The 21,008-nt window shown below is 36.4% G+C and overlaps 1 protein-coding gene across 9 annotated transcripts in view; it reads right to left on the bottom strand.

Annotated features, from left to right (window-relative positions):
• The window catches only part of LOC138695154 (mutS protein homolog 5-like), a 98,046-nt gene that overhangs the window by 50,030 nt on the left and 27,008 nt on the right, over positions 1 to 21,008 (bottom strand). For all 9 annotated transcript variants that reach the window (XR_011331082.1, XR_011331083.1, XM_069819609.1 and 6 more), the window contains 5 exons: positions 18,796 to 19,027; positions 16,674 to 16,844; positions 10,347 to 10,485; positions 7,515 to 7,577; positions 6,537 to 6,608 (listed from right to left, as the gene is read on the bottom strand). Coding sequence is in view for 7 of the 9 variants with exons in the window: in XM_069819609.1 (XP_069675710.1) it covers positions 6,537 to 6,608; positions 7,515 to 7,577; positions 10,347 to 10,485; positions 16,674 to 16,844; positions 18,796 to 19,027 (677 nt within the window). In the remaining 2 variants the exon portion in view is untranslated. The remainder of the gene's footprint in view (positions 1 to 6,536; positions 6,609 to 7,514; positions 7,578 to 10,346; positions 10,486 to 16,673; positions 16,845 to 18,795; positions 19,028 to 21,008) is intronic.

Consider the following 21,008-nt stretch of genomic DNA (forward strand, 5'->3'; position numbering starts at 1 on the left):
CCTTGATACAGAAAGACTAATGATATTTGAGAAAAGAAGTTCTAATCTCCGTCCATCATAAGGAAAAGCAACATAAACGAAGCTAGTAAGTATCATTCCACGATAGTCTGTTCTGATTGGTAGACTGCTGCAGTAGTATTATTTGCAATAAAGTCAGCCAATTACAATGTCAATCTAATTATCACTTTGTATTGGACATTACACATTCTGCTTTCGTTTGAAAAATATTGCAATACATTAAATTATAGTAAATTCAATTTGATATTTAATACCATAACAAGAAATGTTTTATTCCTATAACAATATATTCGCTTCACGCACTCCTGCTTTGGAGGAAGGCTTCAAAATGCACCAATTTCTGAAGAAGCCAAGCACCAAATCATTCTACACTCTCATCATCACTTAACGAAACTAATAATAATCGCTGAGCACATTCGCTTACTACATGCAGGTCCTCAACTTTTGACTGCTTGCTTACGCCAAAGATATTGGATCCAATCAGCAAGACGAACTGTAAAGAAATATATCCATACATGCATCGTCTGTCATAAGTTGGAATGTACCACTGCCAAGCAACTGATGGGAAATTTACCTAAGGAAAGGGTCACATCTACACGCCCATTCCTCGACACTGGGCTCGATTATGCAGGTCCTATTCTAATAAAAACTGGCACACGGCGAAGTAAAACAGTAGTAAAGGCATATCTTGGAGTCTTTGTTTGTCTTTCTACAAGGGCTGTTCTGATCTCACAACCAAGGCTTTCACTGTAGCAGAGGACAACCACTCACAATACATACCGACAACGGTAAAACCTTTGTTGGGACGGACCGAGAACTATACAACTTTCTTGAAGTTCAGAAGAATAGTTTACTTAGTATACTGACATGGTATTCATCCCACTGCAGCACCGCACTTCGGAGGAATCTGGGAAGCAGCTGTAAAGAGTCTAAAATATCATTTAAGAAGAGTTATGGGCAATCACTGCCTCACATTCGAAGAATTAACAACTCTCAGCACTCAAATTGAAGCTTGCTTAAATTCTCGACCTCTCATCAAGCTCAATGATGATCCTTTTGATTATTCCTACCTTACTCCTGCACATTTTCTAATTGGAGAACCTCTAACTGCACTTCCTGATAATAATGTTCTCTCATCCCCCATTAACACTCTATTCAACGACTACTCAACATTTTTGGAAGAAATGGTCCAGGGACTATTTGAGCAACCTACAACCTCGATCCAAGTGGACAACTAGCCAGCCCAACATCCAACCCGGAACCTTGGTCCTCATCAAGGAAGAAAATCTACCTCCTCTTCATTGGAAGGTAGCAGTAGTGAAGGATATCCATCCCAGTGATGACAACTTGATTCGTGTGGTAACAGTTCGCACAAATGAGACCCATTCATAAACTGTGTCCTATACCATGAACTTGAAAAGGCTAGATGCCTTTCGGTGGGCAGGATGTTTGCGCTTTACATGTTTCCACTGTTATTGTTTTGTGTTTTTTAATGTTAGTATAGATGTCTCCACCTACATTGTTTCAGTGGAGGCAACGCCATTTTTGTAGACAGACATTCTCTCTCATGTGCTAACAGCCATGTTCTACCATTTGTTTAAATCATAAATAATTAATTATCTCAAGTGCCACATCACCAGTGGATCTCTCTGTATTGTGAAGAAGCTCCAAGACGGCTACTCAATAAACACAAATGAAGGTAACCTTGTGCTAATTTTATTTATTATGGGGCAGTCCCCCACAAAAGGGTTGCTCATGACTTTCAGTACTTCTAACCATGTGCTTCTATTTACGTTGCTTTTTTCTTATGACGGACGGAGATTAAGTAAATATTTATAAATTTATTTATCACACCTGTTACTAAATCTACATATTACTCTGTGAAGAGATTTATTAAATCTACATACTTAGACTTCAACAAACAAAATTTAATAACACAATCCCAAGGGAAAAAATGGAACTCTCTGCATCAAAATCCACAGTTAATTCCCGATTTACCACGAAAATCGTCTGTAGCTGCATTTAGATTGGCAACAGGCCATGATTGTTTGGCTAAACACCTGCATAGAATTGGAATATATCAGTCCCCTAACTGCCCATTGTGCAACTCAAACCAAGAAATGGATTCGGAACACCTCAAAATCTGTGCTTCGTTGGCTGGTCATGATAATATCTTTGAAAAATATTGGAGTGCAAGAGGTCAAATGACTTTGCTGTCAAACGCCTGGCATTAGAAAACAACAACAACATATTTATTTATTCTAATGGCGGATACACTGTGCAATGACATTGATCCAAAGAGCAATTCAAAAACAAATAGAAAAAAAAAAGCACTGAAAACAATTTCTTCTCCACTTTGTCCCAAATTTTTGTCATCACACTTTCCTTAGCTGAAGAGGCGAACTGAAGCCAAAAAAGAGAAAACACAACAATAGCATAGAGTTTTAAACTCTTAAAACAAGTTTGTGTTTTCGCGGATCATTGCTAAAGGGCCAATAATGAGCTTACATTTCCAATCCAAAGACTACAAAAGATAATACCACATGCAGTTAAAGGATTTAAACCTTTCTGGTGGTCTTGGTCAGTGGAGGAGAATCATTGGGGTTGTCTTGGTCAGTGAAAGAGAATCATTGGGGTGGTCTTGGTCAGTGAAGGAGAATCATTGGGGTTGTGTTGGTCAGTGAAGGAGGATGATTGGAGCAGTCTTGGCCTAAATAAGGCTGTTCAACTTAAGAAGAAGAGAGATGGTGAGTTTTTTGTTGCAAATAAGGTCGAATTCAGAATTTTCAAAATCTTGTAATGATAATTCATTGTATCTAGTAATATTGTCACTATGATGTATTAATTGAGGCATTCTCTGGAAATGGAACTTAATTACAAAATCTTGAATTTGAGACAAAGAGTATCAAATGTTTTGATCTGGTACAGCAGCATTGTGCAGAATGACAAATGTTTCTAGGGAATGCTGTGTTTGTTGGAGGTAAATAATATATGGCGGGAGAGTGATGTGTTATTAAGCATTCACTATAAGGCTGCAAAGTTGTTATTTCAGGGTACGCCTCAATTATTATCACTCTTAGAGACATATGACTGGAGATTCATTTAGATCTAATTTCCGAAAATGAACAGAGATTACGACTTGGGCACGTTGCATAATACTGAACTCTGTTTACATTAATCTTGGTCAAATTTGATCTGAGTTTTGAAAAGTTCATCAAAGCAAATGAATTATGAAAATCGTTTGCCAGTTGGATGATACGGAACTCGATTCAGCAGCCTGTGACAGTATAGTGACTGATGTGCACCTGTGGGGAATCGCCTTACAGATTTCTGAAAAATTCCTTTTATGTAAGATGATAGGACAGATTCGTTCACTGCAACCAAACTGAAAGCTAGAAATCTTTATGTGCATCACCATACAAATAGTATCTTATAAAACTGACAGTACCTTGCTTGTACTTAAACGGGGAGAGGCAGTAAAAAGTTACTGCACAATGCAGGGGATGTCAGGCAACAGACTGCTCACAATTCACTGCTCGACTCACTGGTAAGCAGCGTGGGCTTTCATCACGGTAGGTCTAAATTATTAGTTAAAGAGTTTCCTAATGAATGAATGAAGTTGAAAACTGATGTAGATCTTACCTTTCATCAAAGCAGCTGTTTAAAATATTGTCCAGCGTTCTCGATCCAAACGTTACATCATGTTAAAAAATTCCGAAACACTCATATCTCCACCTCTGAAATTTCAGATATCACTCGTCTGATTTCATTTTCCAGGGCTTCAAGAGTATGTGGACTGTTCTTGTACACTTTCAGTTTTAAAGTTCCCCACAAATAAAAATCACAGGCACTTAAATCAGACGAACAATGGCGCCAAAGTCCATGACTAACTATTCGCTCATCGAACATCTGTTCTAATGCATGCACTGAATACTGAGCTGTATGAGCAGTGGCGTTATCCTGTTAGAAGTAGGCATACTGATTTTCTTCCTCAGTCAACATTTCAAAAAATGGCTGCAGTATGATTTGCACATATCATTCCAAGTTAATGGTATCATAAAAGAAAATAGGGCCATGATTCTGCATGCAGTAATGCCACACCAAACACCGACTTTCTGATCGTGAAGAGGAGTTTCATGCACAACATGAGAATTGTCAGTGTCCCAATACCTTGAATTCTGAGAATTCACCTACCCAAACTTAAACGGAAGTACACCTTGTCAATCATAATTAAAAGAGAATGATCGATAATACTATCATGGACAGATTGCAGCACGCACCAACAGAAATTTACGTGGGCAGCTGGACCCCTTTGTGTTAACTGATGAAGCACTGACACTTTGTAAGAATGAAAGTGTAGCATTTTCAGTCCCTGTAATACCACACTCCTGCACCAATCAGCACACAGTGTGCAATTTTCCAGTCTAAGTGGACAAAAATCAAATTTCGACTTGTTAATTAGGCATAGGTGAATATAAATTCATGTTGTTTAACATTTGTGAGTAATAGCTTTTACTGTTTTATCAGCGGCAAGCTATATTTAGAAAGGTATAAACATGAGTCCTTCCTAACACTTCTCACAGACAGAGAGGCTTACTATGTGAGTGAAAAAGAGCTAATTGTTAGTGATTTACTGTTGTGAGACAAGGAATCTGTTCAGATAGGTTTGTTCTTAATAATGTAACTTCAATTAAAAGTATTATTCTTACAGTAGGGTTTAAATGTTACAATTGAAAAAAAAAATATATATATATTTTTTAAGTTTTCCAAATATAATGTGAGTTTTAGTATAGCCAGTCACGTCCGGTTACAACAATTCTTTCACCATTTAATACAGCATCATTTAGAGTGTTGGATCCTTGTTTTAAAGTTTGCGTGTTCTTGCACACTTATCAGTAATTAATTATTTCAGTGGTGGGGCATATGGTAACTGTTCCTTGTTTGGCTTACAAGCAGAAAAGAATCATGGAATAAGGAAGATTTTGATCACTGTGCGAGTGTTTTAGGCCTGCAAAATTATTCACATGACATCGAACATCAGGTTAAAAATACATTGAACACATTTTTATCCAACCTTAAGAAACACACAGTGAATCAGAACGCAAATCACTAGCTGGACAAAATTAAGAACTTCTCTGAGTTCTAACGGATTGTTATGAAACTCTGCACATGCCTTACAGGTGGCACATAATATGTTTTGTGTATAAACTCTGATTACGTTTGCACAAGAAAAACTACCTCTTTATAGCGGGTGCATTTAAACAGAATTAATAACTTCTCTCCTATCTAACAGATTTTTATGAAACATTGTACGGAAGTTACAAGTAGCATATTTTTTTGTGCACAAACTATATTTACGGTTTCATAAGAGGAACTACCCCATTATAGGAGTGCATTTACACAAAATTAGTAATTTCTCCCCTATATAACAGATTTTTATGAAACTTTATACTGAAGTTATAGATGGAATATATTTTTTGTCTACAAAGTCTGATTATGTTTTGTAAGAGGAACTGTCCCTTTACAGTGGTGCATTTAGACAAAATTAACAACTTCTCTCCTATATAGGCTAATATAGTTTTATGAAACTTTGTACAACGATTAGGCCTACAGGTAGCATACAGATGTAATCAGAATTTGTACACAAAAAATATATGCTACCTTAACTCCTGTACAAAGTTTCATAAAAATCTGTTATATAGGAAAGAAGTTATGGAACTGTAAATATAGTTTGTACACAAAAATATATGTTCCACCACCCTCTATAAAGGGGTAGTTCCTCTCACACAAACGTAGAGTTTGTACACAAAACATACATACTATCTATAAGGTCTGTACAAAGTTTCATAACAATTCGTTAGAATGCAGAGAAGTTGTTAATTTTATCCAGCTAGATTTGCGTTATTGCACACTGTGCGGCTGGTTTTAATTCTTGCTTCAATATCTGCAAGCTTCTCCTCTGTTAATATCCTCTTCTGTGGTTCTCTCTTTTTGTTTAAAACAGATCCCGTTTCTCACATTTTCTGAATAACTTGGTTATGTATTTTCTCAAAGGCATTGCAGGTCACAGAATTGAAGTAGAAACTTGCAAACGGTACCGTACTGTCATACGATTTCTTCTTTAGGGAAAATGTCTCAACTAGAAATATCCATTGTGCAATACTATACGTCACCATACTGATAGCGAACACAAATAATGTTCAATAACAGGTGTAGTAATGCAACACTACGTACACTTATGCTGTCTGCACACTCCATCCCACCACTCGAGAATTTTAGGCCTACTGTAATGAAACTGAATACCCGTCCACACTGCTACAGCTCACCCGTGAGTCGAGCAATGGATTGCATAGTGCAGTAGCTTTTCGCTAGCCATTATAGCAAAATATTGGACCACATCCATTTCCCCCTTTATTTTCTTTAAGCAAATGTTAGTTATTATTATTTACAACAATCTGTTAATATGGAAGCAATCCGCAGATCAGGATTTCAAAAACTTTTCTGTAACATCATCTTACCTCTCTAAACAACTTTGCATCTGACACAATCGTTTCACAGATATTCCCCATTACGATACAGTAGTAGACTGTCTGCAACAATAAAATAATTAAAACAACAAACAATGCGTAAAGGTAGTTACCATTTAAATAATTAGTTAGGTATTCAAAGGGCAGGTACACTCATAATACAACCCCTTGACTCCCAGTGTTTTTGTATGTTTTACACAAAAAGTGAAGGATGCACAAAACAAAAGCCAACAAAGCACAACACTGCATTCTTTATGGATTTAACATAAGTTTGTTAGACAGTGTCTGGAAAAATAAACTCATAGATAAAATTATAGACTACATTTTATATAGATGGAAAACTATTAGAATGGACAGGAATATTATTATTGTACATATCTTTTCACTCAGATACAATAACATTTATTCTAATACATATAAGGAATATGATAAGGAATACCATAACTCTGTTTTCCTCTCTGGATAGGAAAATTATTGAAGCACATATCTTTTCACTCAGATACAATAACATTTATTCTAATACATTTCCTTATATGATAAGGAATACCGTAACTCTATTTTCCTCTCTGTTATGTAGGGGGAATAGAAGAAAATCGAGAAACACTCTGTAGGTACGCTGATGCCATAATTATTTGGATCAGTGAGAATCATTTATGGGAAGAGAAACACAAATAAAAATGTACACAGAGATAAACGAAAGGACAAACTGATGTGCCGAAAACCACTTTTTCAGTTGTACAAAGAGATAAACCAAAGGACAAACTGATTGCCGAAAACCACTTTTTCAGTTGTACACAGAGACAAACGAAAGGACAAACTGATGTGCCAAAAACCACTTTTTCAGTTGTACACAGAGATAAACGAAAGAACAAACTGATGTGCCGAAAATCACTTTTTCAGTATAAGGGATGTTTAAGATACGTATTTGTCAGAATCTTGCAATATACAATATTATGTTTAATATTTTACCTTATGAAGACACTTCCATTCGCGAACAGAGACAGACAGTTTTGTCAGTCGACCCAGCATTCTCTGAAAATATGAGCAGAAACATGGATATTATGACGAAGTGAATATGGGTATTAAAAAGGTGGAGTGTGTGAAATTCACAATGGACAGACTGAATAAGAAAGAAAGCAGTGTCAGAAAGAATAATGCTAAAACTAATGAGGAAGAGAAAAAGTTTCTTTACTACTACTACTACTTGAAAAATCTTCAGAGTTTGTATCAGAATCTAATTTCTTTAAAAAGGATTCGATAACACCATTTCTACCATTTCCTTACCTCTCTTGGCATATAATACAATGAAAAAATATTTAAAATATATGCAAATAAACACCAATCATCAACAAGGCACAGTAAGCTGGCACCATAAGAAAGCAGACGAAAAGTAGCAGTGCTATCAATACAGTAAAATTATTGTTGCCAAAATTTTGACTGAAATAATATATTATAATATTATAGTAATATTATATATTAAAATATTATATATTTATTGCACAATATTATTTTATAATTAAAAAAAGCAAATAATGGTGTTAAATAATTGATTTTGTACATTATTGCGACATATTGAAAATCATAAATGTCGATTATGTTGGTTTAAGTACAATTAGAACTTTGACAAATTGTTTGTAGGACGAAAAATAATTGTAACATCAACATAAAATTCATGTGGTAGGTACTGCTAAATTAGTACTACTCAATGCAATAAAAACCTCGATTTTACTAAAAATTGTCAAATAGAACCCTGTCATTCTGAGCCCTCAAAGAGAGTAAATATTGTATGTATTTCGCTTCTTCGTTAAAAACTGGGACTGTCCCAGCAAAACTGGGACATCTGGTCAGTATAGTTGAGAGAAACCTTGGCAGAGGGGAAACTCTCTAACAATAATAATAATAATAATAATAATAATAATAATAATAATAATAATAATAATAATAAATTATTCCTGCATGAATGTAATATATATCAGTAGGACCTGAATTTACATGCACTACAAAGTAGTACTGCTACTTTGTTCATTTTTAACCACAGTCCCATATGTGTCTGATATTAGATATTTCTGGAAGCAGTGCATGCTGTTTTATGTCCAATCATAGAAGACAAAACAAATTCAAGTGCAGCATCTCGTGATAACTGCTCTATTGGTAACTTGCACATGTAATAATCTCAAAGCAGGTGACTCCTTGTCTCCTTTAGGTATTTTAGATGAAATCTGGAAGATTTAAATTTTGCAACGTTGTACAGCTGTCAAAAGAAAAAGTGGCCACTCTCTAGAAACTAAGTTCCCTTCCGATATCTCTGCTACAATTCGGAAACAGGCAATGTTACATGTTGTTGGACCACTCTGCCTTATTTCAGCAGTTCTCCATGTAACTGTTACAGTGTAATGTAGAGTTTCGGGCTGGTATTCATGAGGTCGTGTGTTCTAACGCAACCAAGTGCTTTTCATATTTTTCTTTTTAAGAAAGAGAGAAAATATAATTGCTCCTGTCTCTTGTATGACTGTTTTAGTAATTAACATCAGGTCCATCAATGTATTATGCCGTGACTTTATCATTATTTATTATGATTATGCCTGCAAATGGAAAGAGAGATTATATCTCAATAAAATTATCTTTCATGGCATAAACAAAACAAACTTACTGGTGTCTGCCTTAGAAAAAAAAAAAAAAAAAAAAAAAAAACCATTATTCAATATTTTGTCCATCTTCCTCTCATCTCGATCACATCTTGCAGTCGCGTGGGCATGGAATCGACTAGTTTTTTTTTTCATTTCTCAGCCACAGCATCCCAAGCATCCTGGATGAGCTTCTACAAATCATCACGATGTCTTGGAGGGGGATTGGGCCAATTTTTCTGCATATGCTTCTTTACTTGTGTCCCCGTGCCTCAGTTGGAAGAACGTCGGAATTTAGATGTCAACGTCTCATGTTCAAATCCTTGTTACTTCTTTTCATTTCACTGTGTTACAGGATAGTATAATGTAATAATGTAAGAAGAAAAAACTAACACTAGTATTATGCAACTGTATTGTTTCAAATCTAACATTAAATTTATATTATTTATATCCCTAAAGAACGATAACAGAATACAAATGATAACTTGAATATTATTTATATCGCCAAAGAACGATAACAGAATACAAATGATAACTTGAATATTATTTATATCATTACAGAACGGTAAGAAAATAAAATGATAACTTTAATATTATTTATAATGCTAAAGAATGATAAAGTATAAGTGATAACTTGAATATTATTTATATCACTAAAAACGGTAACAGAATATAAATAACTTGAATATTATTTATATCACTAAAGAATGATAACAAAATGAAATGATAAATTGAATATTATTTATAATGCTAAAGAATTATAACAGAATATAAATGATAATTTGAATATTATTTATATTGCTAAAGAATGATAAAAAACAAGATAACTTCAACAAGGCTTGAACTCACAACCTTCGAATCATTATGCAAACACACTACTGCTGATCTACAAGACGCAGATGTGAATGACTCCTGCTTAAACATCTTAGTTCCGAAATTGCTTCTATAAGTGCCTGCATCATGTAACATCACAGTTATCCGAAGTGGACTTAGAATATTACAGCAGTTCATGAGTGCGGCCACTTTTTTTTTTTTTTTTTTTTTTGACAGCTGTAATATACATTATGCTTTCTAACCGTAATGTATGCCACACCTGCTTGAATAGCTTATAGTGCATATGAATCTGGGCCCTATACATATATTAGTAACACTGGTACATTTCTATGTCTTGTCTTACCGTTATACTCTGAATGTTTTTCAAACACATCAGCATGTTCTTCACTGCATCTTCATTTCGTGGCTCCATGCAGAACTGTACCACATCCAGACGTGAATTCAAAACATCAATGTCCCGTGTAGGATGTAGAAACATGGCCCTTAAAACATCAATAATTCATTTTCTCATTTTTTATAAATATGCTGTTTATGGCTGTAACATGTCTATGTATGATACTGAGATTTACAGTGCCCTCAAAGTTTACATTCTTTAATTGAAGACTTCCCTCGAAAAAGGGTGTAACATCACATTAATGAAATATGTGACTTCGGTTGAAAAAGTAATTTTGAAGCATTCATTTATAACAATAAATGAATGTATCCAATTGCTGAATCAACTTGTATCCTTGATGAATCAACTGGTTCTGCTAGTAAATAGAGGCCTAACGGAATATGCACCTGAAATTATTTTCCTTTATCCTGCAATGTGTATTATAGATTTGTTGGTTACACCGTAATTCGAGGGAGATCTTCAATTCTTTGCTGATGGAAACCTTATCTCGCTGTAATTCCAGAGAACAATTGCGTGAAGGATAGAGAAAAATGCAATACCATCACTAACTTCTTAGGACAGTCTCTCATAGGTTACTCTACTCGCAAAAACTGGTCTCTTTATCTTTTCTGTGATCATACTTTTTATCATCTTCCTTTTCAAATAAAATTATCATTATTTCTGCGTGAATCAATATTGAATTTTTTTACCAAGTATTCTGCCCAGTGTTAATTGAATGACTACCAAGTACAAATTGCATTAACTTATTTCTTCACTACAGTGTTCCACGTCACAGATTTTTCAGAAAAACACCATCTTTTTATTCGAAATTCAAATGAAACAACACCCATTCCATCGACACTCAGCTGTTTACCCATGCTTTTGGTAACTATCTCACTGTCAGACTCCATGCAAATCTCCACGCCAAAAATATGACCAACACAACCAAAATGAATACACCCATTCACAATCACTACATGAAGCCTCAATAAAGTGAACACCTTGAACCTAGATAACATTCCACTGAATAGAGCTTCGAAAATTCACTGAAACTAGCTCTTGAGCACAACTATTTCAAATAATTATTTTCGTTCATACATCTCTAAACTTTAGAAATTGGTATTATTTCAGCAGAACTTTTAATTCTGAATCGAATGCTGTGTCACGTGCAAACAGGGGATTTTTGATCTCAATACTGAACATAAGGTGTAGTTAGTTGCAGGGAGGTCACTGAACTCATTGCTACGCCAAGGGATGTGATGTCTTGTCACTGTGTAGGGACCGAAAATCCACTGTCTGGTTGTCTGTCATTCCCGAGTTATGGTCGTTTACTGGTGTGTGACACAACTGTATACCGTTGCTACCATCGCCACTCCTATAGCAATAACTCATTGCTTAGACCAGGGGCGTCAAACTCAAACAGGTGTGTGGGCATATAACCTAATCAAGAGAGCATAGTGGGCTACTGATTGAGACAAGAAAATTTCAATGTGGGATTATAGTCTATGTATATATATATATATATATATATATATATATATATATACGTGGTACAGTCATTAAGTTCTAATACTGAGCGCATAGTAGCGTTGTGTGCACTATAGCGCATAGGTGGCGCCATGGTATGATACCTTATCAGTTAGTCTCTTGACCCAACAAGAGACAGTTGAGTGCATGCACTGTAAGCAGAACTACGGTCTTTGTTGTGACGGTGATTTGAATGCACACGTCGGAACCCGAGATGTCACAGTTTGAGCAACGGGCAAACATCAAGTTCTGCCAGAAATTAGGCAAAACTGCTGCCGAAACGTTTCAAATGATGCAGCAAGTTTACGGTGAGGACGCAGTGAGTCGCAGTTTTGTGTTTAGGTGGCACCGACATTTTTTGCAAGGAAGAGAGTTGGGAAGATGTGTGTACTGGTCGGCCACAAACAATTCGAACTGAACGCAAGATCCAAGAAGTTGCAACGTTGGTGCGTGCTAACTGCTCCCAATCGGTAGACGATTTCGCAGCAATAGTAGGGATCAGCCATGGTACTTGCTACAAAATTCTGTCCGATGACCTGAACATGTCTCGTGTTACTCAGCACAGTGTGCCACGAATCCTGTCGCAAGACCAACGTGATGATCGCATGACGATTTGTGGTGACCTCATCAGTAGTGCTGACGATGATCCGATGTTTCTCAACCGGATATTAACTGGAGACGAAACTTGGTGTTCCCTTTACGATCCGCAACTGAAACGACAATCCGCCACCTGGAAAACGCCGTTATCACCACGACAGAAAAAACCGCGACAAGACAGGTCAAAAGGCAAGGTGATGCTTGAACTCTTTTTTGATTCAAATGGAATTGTTCACATGGAATTCATCCCAGAAGGTGCAACTGTGAACAAAACCCACTACAAAGAGACCCTTGGCTGTTTACGAGATTAAATTCGCCGTAAGCGACCTGAGCTATGGCGTACAAAGAATTGGCTGTTGCTACATGACAACGCCCCTGCACATCGCTCTGTCCTTGTCCAAGAGGAACTTGCAAGACAACAGGTGACAATTCTTCCACACCCTCTGTACTCACCTGATCTCGCACCATGCGATTTTTTTCTCTTTCCTCGCATGAAAGCAACCCTACGTGGGCGTAGATTTCATTCTTCCGAAGAGGTCATGACTGCCACAAGAGAAGCCACACGGGACCTTTCTGCGAACATCTTTCAACGGTGCTTCCAGCAGCTATACCAACGTTGGCAAACGTGCATAACGGCCAACAGAGACTATTTTGAGGGAGGATGTGGTTCTGTTTAAATGTACGCCATGTTATGCGGCATCTTGTGATACATCCAGATTCTTGTGGGAGCCTACCCTCCAGGCGTCAAGTCTTAGAACTTAATGACTGTACCACGTATAAATGCTACTTCATTAGAAACTTACACAAGTGTAAGTGATAAAAAATAATACAGTACATTAAAAGAACAGATATACACCACTATGCAAGCATGCAATTTAAAAAGTTTACAAAGGTATACTGTATAATTTGTACTAGAAGTCTGGCATCGTTTCTTGCCTACCAGGTGTTCTAAATCTAGTGATATGTTTTGATTTAATAATCTCTAATACTTTTTAAATGTTCATCTGTAAGCTGACTTCTTAATTTGGATTTGTTCAACTTTAAGAGGGATGAAAATTGTTAGCAAATATATCTGCTACCAAACATTGAAATTATTTAAGCAGCATTTATTTCTATTGTGGAATACTTTTCATCTAAATATTTTGAGTGAAACACAGGTAAGGGTACATTTGTGAATGTCTCTTGAAGGATTTAATCACATTGGAAATCAATAACTTCGAGTTACATTTCTTCTTTAATGCTTTCGACATCAACTGTACAGGGAGCAGTTAACAAAGAAAATGAAGATGTCAAATGTTACATAATAGCTAATACAGGACATATTCTCATAATTTTCAATGGTGCTCTTTAATGATGGGAAGTGAACAAAGTTATTAATAGATATCTGATCTTCCCACAGCCTAAGCTTGCTTTGAAAGGCTTAAATATGATCATAGAGCTATGTCATAATTTTGTTCTTTCCCTGAAGTAGCAAATTTAATGAAATGTGGTGCTGTGTGATGTCAACCAAAGCTAAATCAGTTATCCAGATTTTCATATTCATTTTAAACTAAGAACATTTCAATATAGTTTTGAAGTTCGTAAAATCTTTTTTATACTGTACCCTGACTTAACTATCTAACTTTTGAATAAGGTAGCTCTGTGTATTGTTCACCAATCTCCTCCAAAAAAGTGGTAAATTGAGGGTAGCTACAACAGGAGAACTAATGTTTTTGCACACAGTGTTCCCTGATGTATTATACAATGTACACCTGTGAAGTTTTCAGCTGGCACCTCCAGCCCCATTAATTTATCTCTCAATTTAGCTGCAATACCATTTTTGAACCCACAACACAACCAGCACCATCAGTGGTGATAGTGGTCAATTTCTTCCAATCATGTCCTGTAGATTTCGTAACTTCTACTAAAGCTGAAAAAATATCATTTACTGTAGTATTCTACTTCGAAAGTATTACTTCTAGAAGTTTCTCAGTTACGGTCAGATCTCTAATAAACATTGCTAGCTGTGTCAATGCTCTCGCCACCTGCTACAGAGAACACAAGAAGTTTCATCTGTTGCTTTTTTAAATTTCCTGAAATGTCACTGACCTGTTCAACTATATTCCTTCAGAGGCCGGGTTTGAAAATGATTGCTTTTTTTCTGGACATACTAATTCTGCAGCAGCAACGCTTGCTGAAGGGTTTTCATGCACATGCTATTTTATGATAATATAAAAGATGCTCTAACGACAGACTCAGTGACTTTATTTTCCTGATTAAACAAGTTCCGCTCCTTTGACTATTCACTTCACTTTTTTCATTTATCGACTTTGTTCACATGAGCCTGACTAATATATTTATCATAATATTCACAATGTTTGTCATAATGGCATTTCACGTATTCTTTTACTACAGAAATAACAGATTTATAACTAAGACATGTATTTGTACCATTATTATTATTAGAAAAGAAATACAAAATTTCCCATGCTTTATCGAATACTCTACACTTCTTGTCAACATTTCTCTCTACACCACTTTTACTGAGACTCAGTTTTAATCTTGGAGAAGCAAATTATCGTCAGATGTTACCTTCAATGTAAGTAACTGCAGATTGAGAGGCAAAGCATTTTGTGTCTTCTGAGCATGGGTACAGGTTTAACCTGACGCCATAACCCACGTTCAACGAAGACAAACGAAACTGTTTCACCATCTGCTGGATTCAGAGTGAACTACTACCTACATGCTGTGGAGGGAGTCTCGTTTTCCTAGGAGCGAACATACTATCTCTGATGGCAGAATGGAAGACAACATAGCTGATTCCACTCAATTATTTGAACCGAGCATCGTTCTGTATCAGACTAATACCTGCGCAGAAAGAGGTAGGCCTATTCTGTTATTGATTTATTTAGTTATATTTGGTTCCTGTAATGAATTAGGCAAAAACTTATTATATCAGGGCCAAACTTAATAGAAACTTCATATTTTGCTGAGGGTCATTTGAAATGATATCACAGGTCATATATGGCCCACGGGCCGTACGTTTGACACCCCTGGCTTGGACCATGCATATCAGAAACGTTCGTTCATATACTCTAACGCGCAATTTGGTTTATTTGGATATCTCCATCAGGTCCCTCATAGTAGGAATTTCTAATCTCCTCTAATTTTGTGACACACAATGGGTGAATTTGGATCCCTACATGTAGTGTTAACAGAGATGCATTCTAATCAAATTAAATAAGGAGGACACGTCACCTTCCATTTTATTTGGGACTGATTGGGACCATGCCAGCTTTATTGGTTTCAAGACACAATAATAGAAAAATAATCTGATTACAAAATGTCCATAAGAATAAACAATTTCATCAATCACATGCCTTTTCTTCCTTTCATGTACAGGTTGATTTTCTTCTTCTCTCTTCCTCTGCGTGAAGAGTATCAGGCCTAAAGGTCTCTTATGGTCCTATACGAAATTTTCACACAATCTCTTCTTAGGATGCTACTATAAGGACCACGAAGAAGAAAAAGACAGGGACCACAATTAGTCTCATGACATGGACTACAACAAGCACTACAAGTATCATGATAAGGTCCAAGACATGGAAGACGAAAGGACAATGATAATGGCCACAACAAAGACAATAAGGACCATAAGGATAACAAAGACAAGGGCAATCTGGGGCCACAATAAGGATCACAACATGGGTCACGACCACTATAAGGACCATGAAAAATATAACAAGGACCTTGACAAAGACCAGAAGAACCATGATAAAGATGATGATACAAACGAAGGCAAGGACCATGACAGGATTATTACATGAACAAAGACCACGATAAGGACCATGACAAAAGCAACAAAGATCATGACTTGACAAGTACCATAATACGGACCACAACAAAGACAACAAAGTCGCGATAAGGACCTTGACAAAAACAAGGACAATAAAGACAATTACAATAAAGAACCACGATAAGAATCACGACATGTATGTATGTATGTATGCATTAAGTTTTGAGTTTATTATGTGAGATCCAAATTCTGAACAATCATTGTAGATTTACTACGCCCATGTCTGCTACTTGCTACTTCATGTCTTATATAATAATAATCTCAATTACTTTAATATTATTCTCTTTTTTATCTGTAGAATATTAACTATTGTTGCCGTGCAAGTCTAAGCAACGTACCTCATGCATTTGCTTCCGAGTTGCGATTTACACCTGTTGAATATGCTGTACACACTAAGGCCCTCTTTATAGGATCCTGGTACACCTCTCTTGAAACTAGATGGATGCGCCACCTTGTTGAAGATCTGCAGGGCTTCATATGTCACAGAGTTGATCATTACCATGTCTGCCCTGCAAATATGGAGGTTATAATTAATTTACATCAGAAATAAATCAATTTCTGTAATGATAGCAGCCATAAAGTAATAGCTATTTTCGAGTAATTATTGTTCAATTATTACTGGACTTTACATTGGTAATCACATAGTTTCTTTTGTTAACGATGATGGTCATTTCTCACAAAGTTCCTGTGAATCTTCTATTTGCAGCCAAGAGGCTTAAATATATTATTCGTTGTCAGAATTCGGACTACCAGCTGTTTGTGGCATCAACAACAAATAAACTTGTGAAAACGAAATGTTTCTTAAGACAGCATACTATCATGCCTTTCCTAATACAACTGTATTCTTTCAGGTATGATGCATAATTTTTTTTCCCCTGCAATAACATCAGTCAAATTAAAGTTTTTACATTGAGTACATTTGTAACACGATCAGAAGGAGCTATGCATGAGCTTCGCAACGCCTAAATCTGTCATACAAAATGTACTTTAAGAGAGATACAAGAAATTCATTTTAAGCACATTCCAAGACAGGCTATGAAATGTATCATATAAAACAATTTTTATCTCGAAAAGGAAGCAAAAACAAGCAAAACTGTATTAAACTTATTTGTTTAAAATATTGTATCTCAAAGAATAACCCACTGAAATTTGACATTACTTACGGTTCATATATATACACATACAGGGTGTTTCCGGGCTGGTGTTACTAACTTCCAGGGATGATGGGGAAGGGCACACGTATCAATTTGAGATAAGGAACCCTGGTCCGGAAATGACTGAGTCGAAAGTTATAAGCAAAAATAGTTGTGTGGAAATGAAATAATTTTATTCCTCTGTACACCTTATTAATGTGTATTTATCTGTACATCTTACACATACTGTATTCATCTGACGTTGTTTACATTGTCTACCTACAGTATTCCATTCAGTGCGCTGTCTGAAGGGTGGGGACAGGAAACTACACTAAAGCAATGCAGACAGCGCAATGTGTAATGGACATGGTCAGTCCTGATAGACACGTCTGCAGATAGTGTATGTGTACAAGTTGCAGTGTCCAGTTGATCAGTTCTAGTGAAATGGAGGAGTACACGAGAGCGGAATATGCAGAGCTGATTTTCGATTACGGATGAACCAATGGGAACATTAGACAAGCTCACAGATTGTATCGGGCCTAGTACCTACGTAGGAGACATCCGACCCATACCATCTTTCCACGACTGTTCCAAAGGTTAAGGGAAGGAGGGCACATGGTGCCAAATTACAATTTCATTTCATTTAATTAATACTAATTAGAGATGGGTCACTACCAAATTTTCTCGATACCAACACATACTTTTAGTCTCGATACTTCTATCTCAATACCTTCACATCATTTTATCAAATAAAATAATAATAAAATGCTGATGTTATTATACAGATGAGACCCTAGAGTAAATATAATAGAATATTATATTAATATTACTGATTAAAACTTCAACATTTGTATGTTAAATTTGAATTGTATTGTGATACACAGGTTACCGTTACCTTTCCACAAGGCAGCTGACACAATTAAATCCTAAATCCTGATTTAACTGACCTTTATAAGTTTTTGTATCTCAGTAAAGTCCACTTCTTTTTTGTCACATGTGAGTTCTGCTGCTCAAACAGTTTCTCAGAGAAAACTGTTGCTGGTGGTATACATAAATATTTTACAACTAATTTCCTCAGCTTTAGAAACTTAGTATTTGTTTTCAACAATCAAAAATCCTTGAAAGAAAAGATAAATCATCTTTGAGGTATGAGTTGATTTCTTCATAGCATGTGTTAACTGACAATGAATTTGATCACAGTATTGAGCTATCACATCAGAAACCCATCTCTAGTGGTAAATTATATTGTGACTAACTTGGGGGCACATGCTGAAAGCCAGTAGTGAAAATGATGCTTAGTAATAAGGAGATGTAAAGCTGAACTTACAAAGAAAAGTTGGTGAAGGTCATGATGGTTGCAGCGGCATTGTGTTGCTCAAGTTGCAGGAAAGTCCAGGACACATCCAGCCACTTGAGAAGCACGCCCAGTGCATGCACCATCGCCTCACTCGTCAGGTCGAGCAGAGTGCTCAGATACAGGTGGTGCATCTCTTCACAGCTTTCCTGTGGTTCACTTGGCAGTCTTGCCCGTAGCACATGTCGCCTGCAGCCCTCGAAATCTGATGTGCAAATAACAGCCATTTTGTGCCTAATTCTTACTAATTTCGACCAACTGAACTCGAAAATAACAATCAAAATATTTCATCAGTTCGGGTTTTTTTATACACACAGTGATTGAGTTTTTAATATATTTTCCTTAAAAATTCACATTTCGCATTTAACACATCTTTGCACAAATATGACAAAATTTTACGATTAAATTTCTAACTACTTTACTATGTTAATCTTCAGAATTTACCTTGCTTGACTAGTATCGAAGTCTTGTGCTTCATTGTCCAAAGCCTAGTGGAGATCCTGCGATATCTTCTGGTTTCATGAACACACCCCACCACAACTGGGGCACGGGATCTCCACTAGGCTTTGGACAATGAAGCACAAGACTTCGAAACTAGTCAAGCAAGGTAAATTCTAAAGATTAACACAGGAAAGAAGTTACAAATTTAATCAGTAACATGTAAGTGTTAAAAGTGTATATAGAGAAATGAAAAAAAATGTTACGTTAAAACCAACATTGAGATGTGTAGACCACACCTGTAGAACCATTATTATTTATTTATGTATTTATCTATTCTGACAGGATTAAGGCCATAAGACCTTCTCTTCCTGATCTTTAGAATTACTTAGAATTACACTTTACTGATGGAGATGTTTTTTTTTTTTACCCTGTGAGAGAGGTTTATTGAGAGGTGAAATAGGAGAGCTGTATGGATTTGCTTTAGTTTAGTTGTAAAGTTCAGTGGAGGTGGTATTTTGTTTGAGACGTGAATTTTCTTTTCATTATCCTTTAATTATTGTTATGTTTTATCTTACAAATTAGAATTGAAAAAGGTCTCGTAAGTGTATCAATAAAAGAGATCATTTTTGTTACATTTATGCCGAATTCACTCTAATGAAACAAAAATGCAAGTTAACCCCATTAACTTCAAAAGCACACGAATTATATTTTGGATGCAGAGTAAACGATGATAACCACTGGGCCTGTCTCTCATGTTTACAACTCAGATTAAAAGACAAAAACTGAGACATGCTTTTTGCCGCACCAACAATCATAACACAGACTGCACCAGTGCAAGGTATGACAGACAATTTCGTATCCTAACATTCCATCAGCAATCTGCCCAGTCTCTCACAGTGTGGATTTGCCTGTACAAACTAATTTTACATCACCCAAAGAAGAAGCTGACCCTTCTGAAGCCTTTCACTCCCTGACAGTGCCATACTTAATCATACAAGGATAACTAAATGATTTGGTGAGAGATCTGGGTCTTAGTAAATCTTAGCTCCCAAACTGCAAGGTTGCAATTTATTAGAGTGTCAGTATTTCGTATCCAGCATGACCCTTATGTTCTATTCGACTTGATGAAGATATCTTTTTATAATACTGATGGCCTTATCAACGCCCTTAATCTGACCAAGAAGACTGGCAATTGTTCATAGATTCGTTGAAAACAAGTTTAAAGGTTGTTCTCCTCCACAACCGTAATATCTTCCCTTCTATCCCAATACCTTATACCGGGGGGGGGGGGGGGGGGGGACATACGAAAATATTTAAGTCATTTTGAAATGTATCAACTATTCAAGGTTTTAATGGTTTAGAGTGGAGTCATGGTCTAAGGCATCCTGCCTATGACTCGCGTTATGGAATATGCACTGGTTTGAGTCCATACAGGGGAAGAAATTTTCTCATGAAATTTCGGCCAGTGTATGGGACCAGTACCCACCCAGCATCGTGATGCATTTGGAGAGCTACAATAGATAGCAAAATCCGGTTGCGAAAGCCAGCTACAATGGCTGGGGGATCATCGTGCTAATCACACGATACCTCTGGATGATCGTCCACCTCTGCTTCGGCATGTGAACGTGAGGCCAGCAGCCAGCTGGTCGATCTGGAAGCTTCAAGGCTGTGGCACCATGGATTATTATTATTATTATATTGGTAAAACAATAAAATACTATACTACAAATAGAAGCAGAACTGAC

Source organism: Periplaneta americana, chromosome 2, assembly GCF_040183065.1.
Source record: "Periplaneta americana isolate PAMFEO1 chromosome 2, P.americana_PAMFEO1_priV1, whole genome shotgun sequence".
In the NCBI taxonomy this organism is placed as follows: domain Eukaryota; kingdom Metazoa; phylum Arthropoda; class Insecta; order Blattodea; family Blattidae; genus Periplaneta; species Periplaneta americana.